This window comes from Apodemus sylvaticus, chromosome 11, assembly GCF_947179515.1.
Source record: "Apodemus sylvaticus chromosome 11, mApoSyl1.1, whole genome shotgun sequence".
In the NCBI taxonomy this organism is placed as follows: Eukaryota; Metazoa; Chordata; class Mammalia; order Rodentia; family Muridae; genus Apodemus; species Apodemus sylvaticus.
In genome coordinates, this window is record NC_067482.1 from 78,286,796 (window position 1) to 78,304,748 (window position 17,953).

The following is a 17,953-nucleotide window of genomic DNA, read 5'->3' on the forward strand; positions in this document are numbered from 1 at the left end:
ACTCTATTTGCCCACTTGTTCACTTAGCTCCTGGCTTTAAATGCCATCCTCCCTCAAGGACTCAGGAGGGCATGTTCTTGCCTGGACCCCTCCTCAGCATTCCAAATGCTCCCTCAGCATCTGTCTGTACTCTCTGTGGCAACTCAAGGATGTATCATGCTGAGCACCCAGAGTGAGGAGCACTGCTCCTCCCAGTTCTTACCCACAAGGTTGCTTCTCCTTCAGTGGTCCCATGACAAAATGGCAACTCCACTGTTGCATCTGCTCAGCCAAAGCCAGGAGTCACATTTAATCTCTCCATGAGCAAATCCTGTCTATCAGTCACATTCAAAATAAACAGAATCTGAGCATGAAGAGATAGCTCAGTGGTGAAGAGTCCCGATTCAGGCTTGATTCCTAGCACCCACATGATACCTCACTACCATCTGCAACCCCAGTAGGGGATTCAATGCTTCTTTTGCCCTCCCTGTACACCAGGCATACACATGGTGCACACACAAACATACACAAAGGAGGGCTGGAGAGATGACTCAGAGGTTAAGAGCACTGACTGCTCTTCCAGAGGTCCTCAGTTCAATTCCCAACAACCACACGGTGGCTCACAACCAACTGCAATGAGATCCGATGCCCTCTTCGGGTATGTCTGAAGACAGCTACAGTGTATTCATGTAAATAAATTAATCTTTAAAAAAACATACATGAGCCTGGCTGTGGTGGCGCACGCCTGTAATCCCAGTACTCTGGGAGGCAGAGGCAGGCGGGTTTTCTGAATTCAAGGCCAGCCTGGTCTACAGAGTGAGTTCCAGGACAGAGAAACCCTGTCTCGACAAAAACCAAATCCAAAAAAAAACAAAAAAAAAAACAAAAAAAAAAAAACATACATGAAGGAGAAAACTTACATATGTAAAATAAATCATAATATGTGCTCACTCTCGCTCTCCCACCCCCCAACTACCATTGTGCCAAAAGTTCACCTGGAGTTTTCTTTCTTTCTTATTATTATTTTTCCTATTTTTTATTTATTTATTTTTATTTAACTTAACTACTTTTTATGATTTATTTATTTTATGTGCATGAGTGTTCTATCTGTATGTACACACCTTCGTCCCAGACAAGGGCATCAGATCTCATTACAAATGGTTATGAGCCACCATGTGGTTGTTGGGAATTGAACTGAGGACCTCTGGAAGAGCAGTCAGTGCTCTTAACCTCTGAGTCATCTCTCCAGCCCTCCTTTGTGTATGTTTCACTGAGCCATCTCCCCAGCCGTGTGTGTGTGTGTGTGTGTGTGTGTGTGTGTGTATGTGTGTAAGAGAGAGTCCCGGTACCCAACAAGACCAGATGGTATCGGATGCCCTGGAGCTGGAGTTATAGGTGGTTGTGAACTGCTCTATATGGGTTCTAGGAACCTAACTCAGGTCTTCTGCGAGAGAGTATGCACTCTTATCCACTAAATCATCTTTTCAGCCTTCAAGATAGGCAATTCCATTTGTTTATGTGTCTGTGTGTTCATGTGCAGGTGTGTTTGTATGCCAAGTGTGTACAGGTGACTCAGAGACTAGGCCTGTTTTAATAACATATATTCACAGCACAGAGTGGCGGCTTTCAGTCGATGAGCATGGTCCTAGCGCTTGGAAGGAGGACGCAAGAGGGTCAGAAGGTCAGGCCATCTCCCACCACATAGCAAGGTCAAGGACAGTCCAGATTCTGTGGGATCCCTGTCTCAAAAATCAAAATCCAAGACTGAAGAGACAGCTGGGTGGTTAAGAGCACTGACTGCTCTTCCAGAGGTTCTGAGTTCAATTCCCAGCACCCACATGGTGGCTCACAACCATCTGTAATGGAATCTGATTTATTCTTCTGGCTTGCATTAAGACAAAGCACTCATATATATAAAATACATAAATAAATCATTTTGTAAAAAAAGAAAAAAAAGAAAAACAAAAATCAAAACCCAAACACCCTGTGAGGACAAAGTTGCAGGGTTCTCCTCCCAGTATTGGTTTTGACCTGCATTATTTTCTAGTTTGCTACAGAGAAAGATAATGAAATAAGAACACACTTCTGACAGGTTCTAGTGAATTTAGCGAAACTGCATACAAATTAGCATGGAAATCGCATGGAGAACAAGTGCATATCCCTTCCGGCAGCACCCTCCCTACAGCTTCACCTGCAGCACCCAGACTCTGCTCTCTCACCCCACCGCCCCAGACTCCTGGGCTGCACTCCCAGCAAGCAGCAGCAGAGAGAAGACGTCCTGCTAACTACATGATCCTGAGTAAGCCAGACAAACCTGCAGCTGGAGGCTCCGGGCCCAGTGCTTCACAGCCACTGCCTGGAGAGCCTGCTCCGCACGGGCTTGTTCTAGTCGCCACCTCCACTTGCTCCACCAGGAACTGAAAGAGCAAATCAAAGATGGAGTCAGTCCAGGGTTGGGGGAACCCACCAGAAGAAAGAAGGACCACTAAATTAAAGCTGTGCTTTTGAACTTTAGCCCAAGTCTCTCTCCCACACAGTGCCATCTCTAAACTAACTCCTGCTGACCTACTGCTGCAAAGAAAAGCAAAAGTCATTATGCAATCCTCCTGCTCATGTCACCAAGTCTCACGATCTGAGTTCAGTCCTGGGACTCACGTGGTAGACGGAGAAAACTGACTTCCACAGGTTGTCTCTGGCCTCCACAGGCATCATCTCTTCCTCACACACTAAATAAATTGTAATTTTAAAAAAATTAAGGACTATTAGCCAGGCAGTGGTGGTACATGACTTAAACCCAGCACTCAGGAGGCAGAGGCAAGCAAGTGTCTGTGAGTTTGAGGCCAGCTTGGTCTACAAAGTGAGTTTCAGGACAGCCAGGGCTGTTACACAAAAAAACTCTGTCTTGAAAAAACAAGAATAAATAAACAGGTGGATGGATTAATTAATTAATTTTATTTAAGGGTCAGAAACTATAATGTCAGATGGAGACTTAGGCATTACAAGCTATCATCCATCCACTTGCTTGTCTGTCTGCAGTACTGAAGATGAACTCAGGGCCATATGCATGTCAGGCAGGCTCTCTACTGAGTAACAGTCCCCGCCCCGCAGCACCATAGACATGCCCTGATTCTTTGGCGCCACAATTTAGTTTTCAAAAACAGGAGCTGCCAACATTTAAAACTCAGATGTCACGGGACATCTGAAAACAAAGAACAATGGCTTTCAGGTGTCCAAGCTTGCAAGGTCTCTCCTTCCTTCCCCCACTGCAGCCTCCTCCTCTTAGCAAGTTTCTTATTTGCGGTTGGAAAACAACAGGGAGGAACAGAAACTTGCCATCTCTGCTGTAAGAAACAACCTGCATGGGCTTCAGAGAAGGCTCAGAGGTTCATATCCATAGCTACTCCACCAAAGGACCCAGGTTCGAATCCCAGCACCCCCTTGTTGGCTCACAAGCATATGGAACTCCAATCCCAGGGGATCCAGTGCCCTCTTCCGGCCTCTACAGGTACCAGGAACAAACAGTGGTATGCAAACTTACATGTAGGCAAAATATTCATACACATAAAATAAAAATGGACCTTCTAAAAAACAAAAAGCTATGGAGAGAAACTAAGTCAGTCATCTCTACCCACTAAAAGAAACAAACAAACAAAACAAATGCCCTGAAACACCTTGCTTGGCTTTGTCTCTACTCACAAAGGCCTCCCTTCCTAGACCACTGCTCCCTTCCACATCCACAGAGATTTGATTCTTCTTCTGACAAAATCATGAACATAGTGCTCAGCACCCAGACAGTGCCAGAACATTAATTCCTCAATAAAAATACAGAGTTAATGAACTCATGATACAGAAACAGGCTCAGGTAGAGCTACACACTAAACATTTTAAAACAACAGCTAAATACATTTTAAATAACTTATTTTTACTTAACCAATTTCTTACAGCTGGGGAGATGGCTCAGATGGTAAAGTGTTAGCTATACAAGCAGGAGTATGGGGGCTAGAGAGATGGCTCCGTGGGTAAGAGCACCGACTGCTCTTCCAAAGGTCATGAGTTCAAATCCCAGCACCCACATGGTGGCTCACAACCATCTGTAAGGAGATCTGATGCCCTCTTCTGGTGTCTGAAGACAGCTACAGTGTACTTACATATAATAAATAATATACACACACACACATATATACAAAAACAAACAAAAAAAAAAAAACAAGCAGGAATATGAATCTCTAGTACCCACATAAAAGCTCCGACTCAGCGACAAGCATCTGTAACCTCCATGCTGAGGGGCAGAGTCAAGAGGGTTCCCTGGAAGCTCAAGAGATGGCCAGCCAACCTAGCTGAACTGGTGAGCTCTAGGTTCTGTGAGGGACCCTTTCTTAAAAAATAAGGTAGAGCCTGGCATGGTGGTAAACTCAGGAGGCAGAGGCAGGAGGATTTCTATGAGTTTGAGGTCATCAAGACTTAGCATAGTAAAATCCTGTATCTATCTATCAATCAATCAATCAATAAGGGGCCTGGAGAGATGGCTCAGTGGTTAAGAGCACTGACTGCTCTTCCAAAGATCCTGAGTTCAATTCCCAGCAACCACATGATGGCTCACAACCATCTGTGATGAGATCTGACGCCCTCTTCTGTTGTATCTGAAGACAGCTACAGTGTACTCACATAAATCTTTTTTTTTTTTAAGTAGAAAGTAGGAGGAAACCAATCTTCATACACATGTGCAATCACACTTTAACACATGCACATATACTAAATAAACAGATAATTCTTTCTGTCTGCAGATATCCTGGACACTGCTGACTAATTTACAGATATTATCTGATCTATTCCCAGGGAGAACCTTGAACGATAACTATGGTAAACCTATTTCACAGAAGAGAAAATAGCAATATGGAGAGGTGAAATAATCCAATGACACATGTTGGGTCATGGATTCAAATCTAAGTAATAGAACTGTAAAGCTAGCAGGCTGTACTCAGTACGGATCGCTCCTGTGCTTGTGTAGTACTGACACTCAGGACCCAGAGAACCACAAGGGGCGAAGCACAGAGCCAGTGATGAGGAGGCTTTGTCAGATGGATCAAGAGATTCAAAGTAGACTGTGTCAGGGCCATGCAGAAGGAACAGCAAATGGCTTTGGGACTCATGGAATTCAGCCCACTGGTTAGCACAGCCACGATGGGTGTGCCTCAGGGAGGCAGAACCCCAAGTATTCTGTGTCCTAAGGACACCGTGCTGCTGTGGAGTTGTGCTCTGTTGTTGTCTTCACATCCCTCTTAATCTAAGAAGTAGACAAAGACTCTACAGGGCTTCCAGCCCCTCGCTGGGCAGTACCTCTGGCACTCAATAGCAGGACTTGATCTTTCTCAAGCACTGCTGCTGGAATACATCAATGAGCCAATCACTACCTCTGGAAAGAACTTAGAAATGTAGCTTGTTAGCAAGAACTACCACCCTTAGAAAGCATTTGGAAAAACAGATTGTTAGTGAAACTAGGATAAGATGTTTTGGTTAGTGTCTCTGATGTAGAAAACCTTAGGGAACAATTTGACATTCAGAAATGCACACTCTTCCTAGTTGAGCTAGGAACCTTAAAATGTCAGGGAATAAGAACAAGGGCAGGCTGACTAGCACCAGCTAAAGCAAGATCAAGGTGATGATTAACTTCTTGTATTCAGTTCTGCTCTCAGATTCCTTTTTAAGATAAATAAGATAATTGATCCTTTCTTTGTAACCACAAATCGCTGCCTGCCAGTAAGAACAACTTGTTGAGAAAATTATCCTAGCTTGCTCACACTTTGTCAATTTCTAAGTTGCTTAGTTACAAATGTGTGTGGGTTCTTCGGGATAATTTCTTTCTCTCTCTTTTTTTTACATGTACTACATAATGTTTTTTCATGTAAAGGTATTAAGGAACATAGTGTTTTTTCATAATCATTCACTAGAGGAAAAATGGAATGTAATCACATTGTAATTTTACATTGTTTAAAAGGTTTTGTGGGGATATATAAGCTATGGGAGAAAAAATAAAGTTGGAGCCTGCTTGTTGGAGCTTTGTTCCATCTAATCAATGTGTGACTGTGTGTGTTTGTGTTTGTGTGTTTGTGTGTGTGCGCGTGGCACGCATGTGTGAAGCTATTGGAACTTTGCTTCATTCATCAAATGTGTGTGTGTGTATGTATGTATGTATGTATATATGTATGTAAAGTAGTTGGAGCTTACTCATTGGAACTTGTTGAAGCTTGCTTCATCCATCGTGCGTGTGTGTGTGTGTGTGTGTGTGTGTGTGTGTGTGTGTGTGTGTGACTCCTTCTCCCCTTTTCTTTTTCTTTTTCACTTTTGACCTCCAAAGGAATTCTTCATTGGCCTTCCAGGGAAACATTTTCAATGGCCCCAGTCAACTGCCAACTCTATACCGTGCCTCAGTTTACCATGGATGTCAAAGCTTTGTCCTGAATGCGCAATGCTGGAGAGATGCCGTGCAGAGCAGTGGCTGCAGAGAACAGTGAGCCCTGGTGAGATGCAGTGCAGTGGCTGCAATGGACAGTGAGCCCTGGTGAGATGCAGTGCAGTGGCTGCAGAGAACAGTGAGACCTGGTGAGATGCAGTGCAGTGGCTGCAATGGACAGTGAGCCCTGGTGAGATGCAGTGCAGTGGCTGCAGAGAACAGTGAGCCCTGGTAAGATGCAGTGCAGTGGCTGCAGTGGATAGTGAGCCCTGGTGAGATGCAGTACAGTGACTATAGTGGACAGTGAGCCCTGGTGAGACGCAGTGCAGTGGCTGCAGTGGATAGTGAGCCCTGGTGAGATGCAGTACAGTGACTATAGTGGACAGTGAGCCCTGGTGAGACGCAGTGCAGTGGCTGCAGTGGACAGTGAGTCCTGGTGAGATGCAGTGCAGTGATTATAGTGGACAGTGAGTCCTGGTGTGATGCATGAAGTGAAGTGACTATAGTGGACTGTGAGCCCTGGTGAGATGCAGTACAGTGGCTGCAATGGATAGTGACCCTGGTGATATGCAGTGCAGTGGCTGCAATGGACAGTGAGCCCTAGTGAGATGCAGTGCAGTGACTATAGTGGACAGTGAGCCCTGGTGAGATGCAGTGCAGTGACTACAGTGGACAGTGAACCCTGGTGAGATGCAGTGCAGTGACTGCAGTGGACAGTGAGCCCTGGTGAGATGCAGTGCAGTGACTGCAGTGGACAGTGAGCCCTGGTGAGATGCAGTGCAGTGACTGCAGTGGACAGTGAGCCCTGGTGAGATGCAGTGCAGTGGCTGCAATGGATAGTGACCCTGGTGAGATGCAGTGCAGTGACTATAGTGGACAGTGAGCCCTGGTGAGATGCAGTGCAGTGACTATAGTGGACAGTGAGCCCTGGTGAGATGCAGTGCAGTGACTACAGTGGACAGTGAACCCTGGTGAGATGCAGTGCAGTGACTGCAGTGGACAGTGAGCCCTGGTGAGATGCAGTGCAGTGACTGCAGTGGACAGTGAGCCCTGGTGAGATGCAGTGCAGTGACTATAGTGGACAGTGAGCCCTGGTGAGATGCAGTGCAGTGACTATAGTGGACAGTGAGCCCTGGTGAGATGCAGTGTAGTGACTATAGTGGACAGTGAGCCCTGGTGAGATGCAGTGCAGTGACTGCAGTGGACAGTGAGCCCTGGTGAGATGCAGTGCAGTAGCTGCAATGGATAGTGACCCTGGTGAGATGCAGTGCAGTGACTGCAGTGGACAGTGAGCCCTGGTGAGATGCAGTGCAGTGACTGCAATGGATAGTGACCCTGGTGAGATGCAGTGCAGTGACTGCAGTGGACAGTGAGCCCTGGTGAGATGCAGTGCAGTAGCTGCAATGGATAGTGACCCTGGTGAGATGCAGTGCAGTGGCTGCAGAGGAGAGTGAGCTCTCATTTTTTTTTTCAGTGACAGATTTACAAGAATTCAGACAAGTCCTTCAACTTTTCTGAACCTTACTGTAAATGATGATGTATGTAGTAATGTACTTATATTTTATGCCAAGAAATAAATGAATACTTTGCATTTTAACATATTCACAGTCCCACCTGTGAGTGCACACCTGTAACCCCAACTAATTGGCTAAGTCAAGAGGGTCAAAGGCCAAACACTAGCTTGGACTATAGAGAAAATTCAAGGCCAGACTACACAAAATAAAAAGTAAAGACAGCTAAGGATCTGGGCATGGTGCAATTTGGTTTAATCCCAGCACTCAAGAGGTAAGACAGGAAGAAGTCTGTGAGTTCGAGGCCAGCCTGGTCTACAGAGAAAAAAAGACAGCTAAGGAAAAAGTGGTGGAGTATTTATCAACCACGTGATAGACCCTACATTAACTCCCTGTACCACCATCCTAACTGGTATTTCTATTGCTGTGGTGAAACACTATGACCAAAGTAACTTGGCAAGTTAAGAGTTTATTTGGCTTACACATCCACATCATGATTCATCAATGAAGGAAGTCAGGACAAGAAATCAAACAGAAAAGAAACATGGAGGCAGGAGTTGATGCAGAGACCACTGAGTGCTGCTGCTTACTGGCTTGCTCCTCATGGCTTGCTCAGCCTGCTTTCTTATTGAAGCCAGGACCACCAGCCCAGGGGTGGCACCACATACAATGAGCTGGGCCCTCCCCCATCAATCATTAAGAAAATGCCCTACAGCCGGGCAGTAGTGGCGCACGCCTGTAATCCCAGCACTCTGGGAGGCAGAGGCAGGTAGATTTCTGAGTTCAAGGCCAGCCTGGTCTACACCATGAGTTCCAGGACAGCCAGGGCTATACAGAGAAACCCTGTCTTGAAAAAAACAAAAAAAGAAAAAAGAAAAACAGTTCACTTTTACAGTTGAATGTTATCAATGGCTATCCATAGGTATCAACTGTGTCCTAAGCACTGTGCTGAGTGAACTAAAGCATCATACCAATGCTAAGGTAAAATGATGTTTGCTGACCTGTTGTTCCCTACACACTCACCATAAGACACTCCGCCTCCTAAACTCTACAGCAGTGGTCTTCATGTGAAGCTTGGTCCTACGAGCAACCACGTATATCAACCAGGACTTCCAGGCTTGGCACATCTTCTGCTTCGTATCTAGAGACATCAAAGAGATATCTTTATAAAAAGGTGGAAACTGACTGGAGGGATGGCTCAGCAGTTAAGAGCATCTACTGTTCTTGCACAGGTCCAGTTCAGTTCCCAGCGGCCACACTGGGCAGCTCATAAGCACCTATGACTCCAGCTCCTGGATGGATCCGATGCCTTTCTTCTGGCCTCTGCAGGCATCTGCACATCTCTACACATGGATATAAACACATAAACATAATTGAAAATAAAATCAGAAAAAAATAGAAAGGGTAGAGAGAGGGGGCCAGTGAGATGTCTCAGTGATTAAGGAGTTTTGCTGCTACTCAAACCTGGTGGTCTGAGTTCAATCTCTGGAGTCCACACAAAAGGAAAAGTGACTCCTGCAGGTTGTCTTCTGACCTCATACAAGCATAGCTGGTACACAGGAACCCCACACACACACACTTAAACAAACACACAAATATAAGAAAACCCTTAAAGGGTGCAAGGAATGTATTGTGTTAAGATGCCAGCTCAAAGCCTTTCTGTGCTTAGCCCATCTTCAAAGCCAGTATCTGTTCTCCACTCTCCAAGTGCCCTCTGCTGGAAATACTGTGTAGTGTTACAAATGAAGAAAGATGCAAGACAACTCAAATGACAAGTGGTGATGTTAACAAGCTTTTAAAGGTAACCTGCACTCTGCTGGCACTCTGTGTGGCATCCATCCCTGCCACCTCCTCCTTCTGTTTCTTTGGGATCGAGTCTCTATGTAGCCTGACAGGTTTGGAACTCCCTCTAGGAGGGCAGACCAGGCTACCCTCAAACTCACAGAATCCTCCTACCTGTCTCCCAAAGTGCTGGGATCAGAGATGTGCACTACCATACCACATCTGGCCTTCTTTATCAAGACAGGGCCTCTCAGTAAACTTGGAGCCCACCAATGAAACTAGACTAGCTAAGCCAGAGAGCCACCGGAATCCTCCTGCCTCCACTTCCCCATGCTAGGAGTGGAGGCGTGCCTGGCTTTTTACGTGGGTTCGAAGGAATGGAACTCAGGTCCTCATGCTTCCCTTGCAAAGCAGTTTCAGTGACACCCATTTTCCCAACTGTGGAAACAATCTTTTAACTGTCCTGTTCCAGGACAGCCAGGGCTACATAGAGAAACCCTGTCTCAAAAAACCAAAAAGAAAACAAAAGAAAACAAAAGAAAACAAAAGAAAAGAAAAGAAAAGAAAAAAGGAAGGAAGGAAGGAAGGAAGGAAGGAAGGAAGAAAGGAAGGAAGGAAGGAAGGAAAGAAAGAAAGAAAGAGGAAAGAAAGAGAAAGAAAGAAAGAAAAAAAGAAAGAAGAGAGAAGAGAAGAAAAGAAAAAAAGAAAAGAAAAGAAAAGAAAAGAAAAGAAAAGAAAAGAAAAGAAAAGAAAAGAAATCTATGCAATCAGGAAGGTGGTAGTGCACACCTTTAATCCTAGCACTCTGGAGGCAGAGGCAGGTGGATCTCTTGTGAGTTCAAGGCAGCCTGGTCTACAGAGTGAGTTCCAGGACAGTAAGAGAAACCCTGTCTCAAAAAAATAAAACCCAAACCCAAACCAACCACGTGACCAAAGACAATCTATGCCTTAAAGTAGTAAAAGAACTGAAATCATACTAAATAGCATCCTGTGTATTAGCACAATGGAACACACTAGAAACCTTAACTGAAGGAGTCCAAGGCCAGGCCCTGAGGGGTGAGGCAGAGAGGCAGTTAGGAACACTGGCTGCCCAGTCCCCAGCACACATACAGTAGCTCACAACAGTCCGCGATTCCAGTTCCAAAGGATCCAGTGTTTTCACCTGACCTCTGTGTACGCCAAACACACACGTTGCGCATACATATGTGAAGGCAAAACATTAGTACATAAAATAATTTTCTAAGTTCCAAGAGAAGTATGTCTTGAGACAACTCAGGAACTCCCCTCCCCCCTTTTTTACGCCAGGTTCTCAACTGTCTAGGAGTCATAGAAGACCTTTTCTTTTTGTTTGTTTTTTGAGACAGGGTTTCTCTGTGTATCCTGGCTGTCCTGGAACTTGCTCAGTAGACCAGGCTGGCCTCAAACTCAAGAGATCCACTTGTCTCTCCCTCCCAAGTGCTGGGATTCCAGGTGTACATCATCAGCTGGCACACCTACACATTAAAAATCATAAAAATAAATATATGTATTTTTTAGAAACACGACGGAGAGCTGTCGAGCTGGTTACGAGTGGTGCACCCCTTTTGGTGTCTGTGTAGCACTGGCTGTCCTGTAAGTCTCTATATAGACTAGGCAGGCCTTGAATTCAGAGATTCCTATACTCTGCACCCCAAATGCTGGGATTAAAGAATAAAAGAACCAAGTACTGTTTCTTCTTCCAAAAGACCTGAGTTTGGTTCCCAGTACCCACTTTGAACAGCTTACAACTATAACCCCATTCCAGGTGAACGAGCAACATTTTCTGGCCCCCATGGGTACTCATATACAAGTATGCACATATGTACACATAGAAATAAAATATGATTTTTAATTTAAGAAAAGGCATGGTGGTACAGGTCTTTAAACACAGCCCTCAGGAGACAGAGAGACAGATCTCTGAGTATTAGATGTGCCTATTATTAAAAATAATAAAAGTAAACATACTTTTTAAAAATCTAGACAAAGATGGCAACCAGAGCTGTGTGTGTATGTATGTATGTATATGTGTGTGTGTGTGTGTGTGTGTGTGTGTGTGTGTGAGATCTTGTCTCAAAAAAAAAAAAAAAAACTAACGAGAGGGCCAAATCCAAACCAAAGCTTGCAGAAGTCAGCTCAAGGTAACGACAGGAATACAAATCAAGGAAGGCACTAGAGACAGGAAAGCCATAGAGAATACCATGGATACAGACGTCAGTTATTTGATGTCCTTGCTTACCTCCTATGGCTACAATACAACAATAACCCGAACCAACCTGAGATGGGAAGGGTTTATTTTACCTTCCAGGACACAATACAGGGTCAAGGGGAGCAAGCCAGAAAGCAGATTTCCTCCATGGTCTCTACTCTGTTCCTGCCTTGCGCTCCTGCATTGGCATCCTTGACAAAAGCCTCCCCAAGCCAGAGCCATCAAGCCAGCCTTGGGCAGCATTTTATCACAGCACAGAAAGAAACTAGGACTCTTAACAAAGTCAATAAAACAGGTGGAGTTGGAGGCAGACTGACATAAACCATCATCTCAGAAGCAAAGAGGGGGGCTGGAGAGATGGCTCAGCAGTTAAGAGCCCTGACTGCTCTTCCAGAAGTCCTGAGTTCAAATCCCAGCAACCACATGGTGGCTCACAACCATCTGTAATAAGATCCGATGCCCTCTTCTGGTGTGTCCAAATACAGCTACAGTGTACTTAAATATAATAAATAAATAAATCATTTTTAAAAAGATTCAATTATTCCTAATATCACAAATTTAAAAAAAAAAAAGAAGAAGAAGAAGAAGCAAAGAGGGTTGGAAGGGTTGTGTGCCTGTGATCTCAGCACTCACATCAGCCGGAACTGCCCAGCCAGGTCTGGTCTCTCAGAGGAAAGTCAAGAGGACTGTGACTTTATAACTACAGATTCTGCGTAATATCTGAAAACTGGGGCTGGAGTGGTTAAGATCACTTCTTCCAGAGGTCCTGAGTTCAATTCCCAGCAACCACATGGTAGCCCACAACCATCTGCAATGGGGATCCGACACCCTCTTCTGGTATGTCTGAAGACAGCAACAGTGTACCCACATATATGAAATAAATAAATCTTTTTTAAAAAATAGGGAAAACTATTGACTCATAAATCTGATACCATATAAAAATGAGCCAATTCCTTGGAAGCTCAATGAAGAGAGTAAATCATCCTACAGCTACTAAAGCTTGAAGTCTAGCTAAAACCCTTCAACAAAGAGAATCCAGGCATAGAGGACCTTATTGGATTTTACTAAAAATTTAACAAATAATTTAAGATCATTCAAGAGACTCAGGTAGGCGATCACAAAATTGAAGCCAGTCTGAGCAACTTACCAAGACCCTGTGTCAAAATAACAAAGAGGGAAGGTGGTTGGGGAGATGCTCGATCAGCAAGCTGCTTGTGGCACAAGCATGAGGACCTGAGTTTGACCCCTCAGAACCCCATGAGAAGCTGGGTGGGGCAGCAGGCACCTCTAATCTCAGTCCTGGGGAGGCCAAGAAAGGAAAAGGCACTGTCTGAGTATCTACAGAAGAACCGACAGAGAGGCTGGAAAGACTGCTCAGCCCTTAGTTAAATATACCGGCTGCTCTTGCAGAGGACCCAGGATTCCCAAGACCCACATGGTGGCACACAACCCCCTGTCCAGGGAATCTGAAGCTCTCTTGTCGACTCTACAGGCACTACACGCATGTAATGCACATACATACTCACAGGAAAAAGTTATACACATAAAATAAAAATAATGGCAGGTAAGATGTGACATTAATAATATAAAACAAAAAAAATAGATCAATTAAACATCAAAGTTAAAATAATACAAAGACAAACCAAGAGAAGAGACTAAATCATCCTACAGCTACTAAAGCTTGAAGTCAAGCTAAAACCCTTCAACATAGAGAATCTAGGTATAGAGGACCTTATCAGATTTTACTAAACATAATTTCAGATCATTCAAGAGACTCAGGTAGGTGATCACAAGATTGAAGCCAGTCTGGACAAAAACACCTGCAAATCATGACTTTAATAAAAGGCTCATAACTACAGCAGACATTCAGAGGGAGACATGAACACACACACCTTTGTTTAAGGGAGTCTTTCATTGTGGTCCAGGTTTGTCTCAATTCCTGAGTTCAAATGTCCTCTGCCTCAGCCTTCCAAACAGCTGAGATTATTCTAACACTGTGCATGCCTTAGAATATATATCATCAGCACCAGAACAAGATCGAACAAAACTCTCAAAACTGTAAGAACACAAACAACCCCATTTAAAAGATCTTAAATAGGGTTGGAGCGCTGGCTCAGTAGTTAAAAGCACTGGCTGCTCTTACAGAAGACGCACATTTCATGCCCAGCACTCACATGGCGGACGGCTAGCAACCATATGAATAACTCCTATTCCAAAACAGAAGCCCACTTCTGACCTCTATAAGCACCAGGCACACATGTGGCGTATGGACAAACATGCAGCAAAACATTTAATATACATAAAAGAAATAAATATAAAATAAACTTCTAAAAGAAAGCATTTCAACAGACACCATAAAGCTACAAAGACAAACCACAGACTAGAAGAAAGCACCCACAAATCATGACTTTAACAAAAGGTTTATAACTACAGCGGACATTCACACAGGGAGATACAAACACACACACCGAGACAGGGAAGGGAAGAAGTGCAGGTCTATACCATGGGAGAGCAATTGTGCTTTGCTAAATTTAAGGCAAACCAGTAGGCCAGGTCCAGTCAGCTCACACATTCTGCCTAATGAGCTTCAAATGTCCAAACTACAAAATATGTAGACACAGCATCTGATCACACTCTACGAAGAAGAAAGGAAATCAGGCATGTCTTCTGCTTCACCCAGGTGATACTCCTTCCCAGAACTCCTGGGAGAGCCAGGCAAGGCTTCATGAGACACACTCTCAGCCGGGAGGTGGTGGCACATACCTTTAATCCCAGCACTTGGGAGGCAGAGGCAGGTGGATTTCTGAGTTCGAGGTCAAGCCTGGTCTACAGAGTTCCAGCACAGCCGGAAGGCTATACAGAGAAAGACAGTCTCGAAAAGAAAAAAAAAAGGGGGGAGAGAGAGATACACTCTCCCATCTCTCACCATGATGCTCAGCTAGTCGGAACCTCTTCCTCATCTCCTGTTGCTGGTGCACGAAGGTCTTCCAGTTCTGGAAAATCAGGTTGTACAAGTAGTATCTGAGGAGCCAAAATGCAAACGGGTCTTACAGTAAGACAACAAAGTAACTTCTACCCAGTGCTTCTACACTGAGGAATGTTCTAGAAGGGGAAAGCTATAGTTGACAGGATTGACAAGGACTCGTTAAGGTTGTTTGGAATGTGGGTGCTACCTAAGAATAGCACAAGGATTTCTCTAGGAAATAATGGACTGTTCTGACCCTTGATGGTAGAAGCATCTGAAAAAAAAATAATTGGGGCTGGAGAGACTGCTCCGTGTTTACGAACACTGGTTGCTTCTCTAGGACCTGGGTTAGGTTCCCAGCACCCACATGGCAGCTCACAACCATCTATAACTCCAGTTCCAGGGAATCTAACACCCTTTTCGGGCTTCTGATGTATTCCGCATGCATGGTGCATAGACATACATATAGGCAAAGCCCCTGCATATATAATATAGCTCAAAACGCCAGCCTCCCTACTGTCCACACCAGTGAGTTCCTTCCTGCCCCGCTGTGCTCCACAGTGGAGGACACGCTTATCTAACTCTGAGCCATACATCAGACACACTATTTCTGTATTAACATCAAAGCTCCTAAACCGATGAAGCCTTGTAAGGCCTCAATAAATTCATTTTCTCCAGCCACAGTGAAACGTCTCTCCTTGAAGGAATCACTCTCTGCACAGCAGCATGTGATAAAGGAGAGACACTTCACTGCTCCAAGGCAGCTCTGCTTTCCAAGTCCTCAAAGCTGTCTGAGTTTTCGTTTGTTTTTTTTGGTTTTGGGGGTTTTGGTTTTTGTTTTTCTCCCTCCCTCTCCTCCCTCTCCCTCTGCCCCCTCCCTCTCTCCCCTTGTAGCCAAAGGTGTGGTGGAAGTGTAGAGGTCTGAGGACACTGTGCAGAACAGAGCTGGCTCTTGCCTATGTGGTTCTGGGGACCCAGCTGGAGTCATCAGGAGGCAGCAGGTGTCTTGACCTGCTAAGTTACCTCACTTGCCCTAAAAACAGGTATCTGATGTAATTTTTACTTTTCTCTTTTAATTTATTCTTGCAATATGAGTGGCATAAAAGATCTTTCTTGTGCCCCTTTAGTTTTTAAATTGTGTTTTTGGTGCTAGAGATTAACCCACGACCTTGCACAGGCTAAGCTCTTGCTACCTCATTCAGCTACCTGACCCAGCCTGGTTTCCAAATGTCTATGTGGGACATGCCCTTTCTAGATCATAATCAGTATGCTAGAGTTAATCACTATACAAAACAAAACTCTCAGATTTAGAAATAAATGGAATCCTTGAGTGACACTTCCAAGTCCACGTGTATGTGTGTGCAGACATAACCGGAAGTGAGTAAGGATTTGCTTAGCCTCAAAGGACTTTTAAAAAGCTAGAAAACAATCCAAAACTTTACTCCTGTGAAACAGAAACAAGACATTGAATAACTGTTTGACAGTTAAGCATAAAGTAATGAGACATAAAAGCCAACCTGTAGTGACAGTCAGCCCTCACGCAGAGCTTCCACTCCCTCTGGGAGACCCACCATTCTTCCCTCCATTCTCTGAAGACCTTCTGTAGTATTTTCTGCTCATGGAAAAGCCTAAGGAAAGGAGAGAACATCAGAACGCTGATGTGAGGCAGCTGGGCTGACATCTCTGTCCAGTCAGTGTCACTTCACACTGCCCTTACCCTCTCAAGGAAAAGAGCCAAGTGCCTTGATGCCCTGGTTGTCAGATCACAAGCTCAGTGTGGCATACACCAGGACCAAGACAACCAACCACACTAAGGACTTGGGTTATTACAGACACTAGGGAAAGCTGAAATCCTCTCACACTAGGAGGCAATCAAAAACTACGAGTCTGGGGAGCAGGTGAGATAAAGTCACAGAAGCCGGACAACTTGTGCTTGATCTTGGGACCATGTAAAGGTGGAAAGAGAGAAGTGACTGTGCAAAGTGGTGCTCTGGCCTCCTCAAGTGTATCAGGGCATGTACACAGTCACGCACCATACACAAACTTAATAGTAGAAATGGAACGCTACTGTAACTGTCAAGTTTTAACTGTTTAGAGTAAATCAGAGACTTTACTCTCTCTTCTTTGTGTCAAGCCAAGCGCAGCAGGGAAGGTTCCAGAGACTGTGCCAAGTCCTGGGCCTTAAGAGCAAGGCCCACTTTTCTTTTTAGTTTTCTGAGACATGGTTTCTCTGTGTAGCCTGGCAGTCATGAGTCTCACTATGTAGACCAGCTTTGCCCTGCACTCAAAGGAACCTCCTGCCTCTGCTTCCAGAGTAGTAGGATGAACGGAGTTTGCTGCCAGCCCTGGCCACAGCAAGCACCTTGACCCTCTAAGCCTTCTCCTGGCTTAACCTGCCAAAAGCTGGGATACAGGTATGTGCTACCATGCCCAGTCCTAAAAAATGTTTTTTATTACTAAAAAGTAGTAATTACACATCTTTTTTTTTGTTGTTTTTGCTTTTGTTTTTGTTTTTCGAGACAGGGTTTCTCAGAAATCTGCCTGCCTCCGCCTCCCAAGTGCTGAGATTAAAGGCATGTGCCACCAACGCCTGGCTTACACATCTTTTTTTCTTTTTTCTTTTTTTTTTTTTTTGGTTTTTCAAGACAGGGTTTCTCTGTGTAGCCCTGGCTGTCCTGGAACTCACTCTGTAGACCAGGCTGGCCTCGAATTCAGAAATCTGCCTGCCTCTGCCTCCCAAGTGCTGGGATTAAAGGCGTGCGCCACCACCGCTGGCAGAAATCCTGTTTTAAGGGAAAAAAAATTTTTTTTTTTTTAGTTAAAATATCTCTTATCCCTTTCATTTCCTCATCAACATTACCACAATCATTATCAGCTTTTTTTTTTAATTTTTTAAAGGTTTATTTATTTGTTTTATGTATGTGAATACACTGTCCATCTTCAGACACACCAGAAGAGGGCAGAAGAGAACTGGTCTACAGAGTGAGTTCCAGGACAGCCAGGACTATACAGAGAAACCCTGTCTCAGAAAGAAAAAAAAA

At 44.5% G+C, this 17,953-nt stretch overlaps 1 protein-coding gene across 6 annotated transcripts in view; it reads right to left on the reverse strand.

The window, feature by feature from the left end:
* The window catches only part of Sfi1 (SFI1 centrin binding protein), a 65,213-nt gene that overhangs the window by 28,080 nt on the left and 19,180 nt on the right, over positions 1 to 17,953 (reverse strand). For 5 of the 6 annotated variants that reach the window (XR_007980157.1, XM_052198437.1, XM_052198436.1 and 2 more), the window contains exons 7-10: positions 16,430 to 16,540; positions 14,874 to 14,968; positions 8,965 to 9,082; positions 2,294 to 2,396 (exon numbers count right to left, since the gene is read on the reverse strand). Coding sequence is in view for 5 of the 6 variants with exons in the window: in XM_052198437.1 (XP_052054397.1) it covers positions 2,294 to 2,396; positions 8,965 to 9,082; positions 14,874 to 14,968; positions 16,430 to 16,540 (427 nt within the window). In the remaining variant the exon portion in view is untranslated. Of the gene's footprint in view, positions 1 to 2,293; positions 2,397 to 8,964; positions 9,083 to 14,873; positions 14,969 to 16,429; positions 16,541 to 17,953 lie in introns of those variants that run through there. The other variant, XM_052198439.1, reaches the window with a different exon arrangement.